The 5,256-nt window shown below is 31.8% G+C and overlaps 1 protein-coding gene across 1 annotated transcript; it reads left to right on the plus strand.

Annotated features, from left to right (window-relative positions):
* Positions 1–4,539: 4,539 nt before the first annotated feature.
* Positions 4,540–5,256, plus strand: LOC132800045 (uncharacterized). Its single transcript, XM_060812942.1, has 2 exons — positions 4,540–4,714; positions 4,826–5,256. The coding sequence occupies exons 1-2, from the start codon at positions 4,540–4,542 to the stop codon at positions 5,254–5,256; spliced, it is 606 nt and encodes a 201-aa protein (XP_060668925.1).

Genomic DNA, 5,256 nt, shown 5'->3' on the forward strand with positions numbered 1-5,256 from the left:
AACCAAATCTTGTGATTAAAAACTTCTTTTCTTAAGAGCATTTTTGGTTTATGAAATAAACACAGATTTAGAATTTTTATTCCATAGAAACAATTCTTTATTAAAACTTTAGAATTCATATTTCTATGTTTTAATTTGGATAAATTTTATATCTTTATCACATTTTAAATTTAAATTAATTATCACATACTAAAAATATATAAAAAAATATAAAATTTAATTTTTACCAAATTTAAATTTTTTTAAAAAAAATATTTATAAAATCTAAATCTTAATTTTAAGTCAATATTTTTACCAAATATATAAACAGAAATTATGAATCTCTTTTTCATTTTCTATTCTTATGAATAACTATTCCTATTTTTAAAAAAATACATATTCTGTACATAAAACGTAACTTAAGATATGTAATTAATTAACTCATAATAAGCTATAATCACCTCCAATGCTTTGGTGCCTACCAACAATAGAACCAACTAGTATAACTATTTTTTGAACAAATATTAATAACTAATGAAAAATAAATACATAAAAGTGATCTAAATTTTGAATTCAATTTTTGAAATACAAATATATATATATATATATATATTTTTGGGGCATATATAAAGACTAAGTTATTGCAATACCATGCATGTTGAGCGAAAAATGAAAATTAATTTATTTATTCTGATTACGAAATCCAAGATGACATATGTCATTCACTCAGTAAAAATTTTTTTTTTTGGCGTTTTCAACCCTTCCTGTCTGAAAAATATTTTCCTTTCGTTAACAAGATGCATCATTATTAGAGAATCCTTTACCATAGTAGAAGGAAACTAAATGATATTCTCATTTTCGAATTCACTCACGCAGTAAATTTTTTTTTTCTTTTTTTTTAAAAACATTTTTCAATCCAACTCTTTGTCCACAGAATATTCTTCTTCCTTCGTTATCAAAATGAACCCTTGTTAGAGAATTATTTTCCATGATATATGGAAACAAAATAATTTTTTGAAAAAAAAAAAAGAAGAACTTTTTCAAATAACCATATCCTGGCCCACAACAACATTGATTCTTTAGTATGGAGGTTTGACAGAGAAAATCTGGTGGTGTTTGGAATATTTTTCTCTTCAAAGCCCTTCTATTCATATTTCAACAACTGGCAAAAATAACTGATTAGGATTTTTAAATAGTCAAATCATTTTTTCTCCAACTTTAATTTTTCATTTTTTTATTCATTTTTTCCACTTAAAACTCCTTTCATTAAAATTTTTTCTCCAGTTAAATTGTTGGATTTTTCTTTTTCTCCTATTTTTCAAGTAAAAATTTCTATCTATTTAAAATTTTCCCCAATTTAATCTTTGGATTTTTTTTCAATATGTAAGACCTAAAACTAATTTTCGACTATTTAATATATTTGTTTCAATTCAATATTTTTTCTATTTTGATTTGGCTACTTAAATTTTAAATTGACTATTTTTAACACTGGTTAAAATTTACATGAAAGGATTTTGTAGAGGAAGGAAGTGGTCCTCCTGATTTTTCTTTTCGAGGTTTGACAATGTAGCCATTGGTTTTCCTTGTGACGTTCGGTTCAATCTCAATCAAGACGAAATCATGTGTCGACCAATCATTATGAGGAATGATAACCAATGGTATCATTTTTAAGATCTCCAACACGAAAGAATTGCACGATGTGTCTGACAAAATTGTGATTACACCGATCATCACAAAGAATGATAGATAACCAATGACGACCATATTGTTAAAACCTCCAACAATTGTTTGAGTTTATATTTATTAATAAAGTACTACTTTTGGCCGAAAATGCAATTATGTTTCCAGATATCACGAAGAGTGAATATCTAACAACGATGCACCTTGTCAAAGAAAATCTTAATTGCATGAGTGGTGTTAAATATCTTCTTGTATTTCATAATCATATATAACAAATTAATTTATCATTTTTTTTTCCCTCAACGTGCTATATACACTTTAGTTGAGATTCGTATATGCCATAAACATTGCTCAAATTGAGTTCCATTTATAGTTTACTTCGATGCTTTAATTTTTCATCAATTAATAAAACTATTTTTTCTTCATAAAAAATATAATAATACTAGTTAACTTATTTAGTGATGGGTAAAATCCATGCATTAAGTCACAAAAGAAGAAGTATGCTTTTGTAATCAATTTAGTGGTTTCATACTAACAGTTAGCATATTACGAGTGAAGTTTGTTTGAAAGATAATATATCTTCCTATATTTTTCTTCGTGTCCATATTTGTTCCGACAAATAGTTCGAATTTTATCTTTTAAGTCTAAATGTTTTGGATCCCACTCTAGTTATTTCCAGCTCCACGGATATCTAAATTCATAGATTAGATTCAGATATGCTTAAATGCCTCTTTATAGGCTTCTTTATATTTTGTTTTCAATTTTTTTCCAATACTTTTTTTTTTTAAAATTAAACTCCTTATAGTTTTAGGGTCAATTATACAAATTTTCACTGACATCGCGAATGGAAGATAACCATAATACCGCTTATATATAGATTCGCATAATTTAATTTGTTTAACTATAACTACTCATTGCCTTTTTAGAGGTGAAAATTTTTTCGCTTACTCTTTGTAACGTTTGAAACGGTTTTTTAAATTTTGAATGATTTGAGTGAGTGGTGTTAGTGGGGAATAAATGGGACTTAACATATTTGAATGGTTTTGAATGTGGCCTTTGACTTTCCTACGTGGGTTTTTGGAAAAGGAAAAATAGAAAATAGTGACTTGTACTCCTTTTTACATTTGTTTTTTGTAAATAGAGAGAAAAAATTAGTTTTTTCTGCATATTTTGGTTAGTAAGTGTGGTAAAAATCAGATACATTGAAAGTTTGAGGAAGGCTTCAGTGGTGCTGTGTCCAAAAGTTTTGTAATCTGTTGTATCCTGGGAGACTGCTGTCGAAAAACACCTACACTGGTGAGACAGAAATAGTCTTAAGGACACTGTGGTACTACACAGGTCTCAAACTATTTTTCAACTAGCAGATTAAAGCAAAGGACATTCAGCTTCTCAATTTTATTTTATTAAACTTTGTAAATTTTTATTTACATATGTAGATCCACATGTATATACATATATATTATATTCCCATAATATGTTACAATCTTAAGACTAATTCCGAAAAATATACGTTGATATATATTGGGTTTGTTGATTCGTGTTTAACCTATGAATGTGTTGTGGAAAAAAAAAAAAAATATATATATATATATGTATATTTTTATTTTTTGGTCTCAAATCGGGTACAAGTTTGTGGAATTAAATTTTTTGTATAAATCAATTTATGTAACCCATGGTTTTATGGTGATTGATCTACAATTTTGTACTGGGTTTGAAAGGAATTGAGTGTTATACCGGATTTGAAAAAAAAAATAATAATAATTTGTTTTAAAAAACCAAATTTTTCTAAAAAATTGAATTACCCATGAATTTCTAAATTTTTTGGTATTTTTTTGGCATTTTTCCGCTGCCGAAACAGTAAAAATGAGAGAAAAATTGAAACCGATTCAAAAAACCTGTTTACTAATGAAACGGGTCAAGAAAACCAGGCTGGAGGTTGAAGATGGGTCGGAAAAATGGATTTGGATAGGTTTCTGGGTCAGTGGGACTAAATTTTAAAATCTGATGGACCAGGCCCAGTTCCAAAGCCCAGCCTGTGGTTAGAATAGGTTACTGTTCAACCCAAGACCAAGTCCAATCCAGAAAAAGGCCCAAGTAAATTCGGCCCGATTGGACACGTCACGTGTCGTTGAAAGAGACTGCCATGTGGAGATACCTAATGATGACATATGGTGCATCGTGGCAAGGCCATGTGTCACCCAATGGTGAGCCACATGTCGGTCATTGGCAGCTCCACATGTCGACTTTTGAAGGAGCCACGTGTCGGACTTTGCTAGTGCCACATGTCAACCTGTTACAAGTAACACGTGTTATGTCCAAGCAAGCCACGTGTCGTGCTAAGGATGACCCACGTGTCGACCTATGGCAGGTGACACGTGGCCGTCGGAGCCAGTGACACGTGGTAGTCGAATAGGGTGACACATGGCAGTCTTCAGGGTGACACGTGGCAGTCTTCAGAGTGACACATGGCAATGAACAGTGCTGTAAACAGTATGCATGAATAGTAATTTTATAGGTGCATACAGTAATTTTTGTGTTGTATACAGAAACCCTAAAAATCAAATTTTTGTGTATTTTCCTTTTGAAAATTGGTTTAAATTAGTTTGTTGAGATAGAAAATAACAACCAATTGAATTCTACTTTTTATGATTATTCAGAAATGGCTAGTGGAGATGTATCTGCTGCATAAGTACCTTCTCAGACTCCTGTTTTTCAAGTGTCTCCACCTGCAGGTCATGCAGAAAGACCGGAGAAGTTCAATGGGGCTAATTTCCAGAGGTGGCAGTAGAAAATACTGTTCTACTTGACTACTTTGGACTTGCAAGGTTTCTAACTGAGGATGCATCACCAAGTGATGAAGAAAGTAACAAAGAAACTCTAATGACGGTGGATGCATGGAAGAATTCTGATTACTTATGTCGAAATTATGTCTTGAATGGCCTATCCGATGCCTTGTACGGAGTGTACTATGGCACAAATTCAGCAAAGAAGCTGTGGGAAACTTTGGACCAGAAGTACAAAACTGAAAATGATGGATCCAGAAAGTTTGTTGTAGGTTGTTTCTTGGACCACATGATGGTAGATAACAAGCCCTTGATGAGTCAAGTACATGAGCTGCAAGTGCTCATCCAAGAACTTCTTGCTGAAGGGATGGTCATTAATGAAGCCTTTCAAGTTGTTGCAATGATTGAGAAACTGCCTCCTAGTTGGGGAGACTTCAGAAATTATCTCAAGCACAAGAGAAAGGAAATGGACATGGAGGCTCTTATTGGAAAGTTTCGAATTGAAGATGACAATAGAATGTCTAATAGAAGATTCATAAGGGCCAGAATGAAGGCAAATGTTGTGGAGCATGGAAGTAGCTCCAAGAACAAGAAGAAACCTAGAAAGAATTCCAATGTGGGCCCAAAAGGAGGCATCTCCAAGAAGGCCAAGTTCCAAGAGAAATGTTTCAATTGTGATAAGATGGGTCATACAGCAGCGGATTGTAGACTGTCGAAGAGAAAGAGGAACATAGAGACAACGATGATGGAGCACATCACAAGAGAAGTTGATGAGATTGACCTAAGCGCTGTTGTCTCACCTAGTGGGTTTTAA

Source organism: Ziziphus jujuba, chromosome 1 (genome assembly GCF_031755915.1).
Source record: "Ziziphus jujuba cultivar Dongzao chromosome 1, ASM3175591v1".
Classification (NCBI taxonomy): domain Eukaryota; kingdom Viridiplantae; phylum Streptophyta; class Magnoliopsida; order Rosales; family Rhamnaceae; genus Ziziphus; species Ziziphus jujuba.

Excerpts from the sequence above, each read along its gene's own strand:
- LOC132800045 (XM_060812942.1), top strand. The coding sequence starts at position 4,540 with ATGACGGTGGATGCATGGAAGAATTCTGATTACTTATGTCGAAATTAT. Across the intron at positions 4,715-4,825 it reads ATCCAGAAAGTTTGTTGTAG|CCTTTCAAGTTGTTGCAATG; the intron begins GTTGTTTCTTGG and ends TCATTAATGAAG.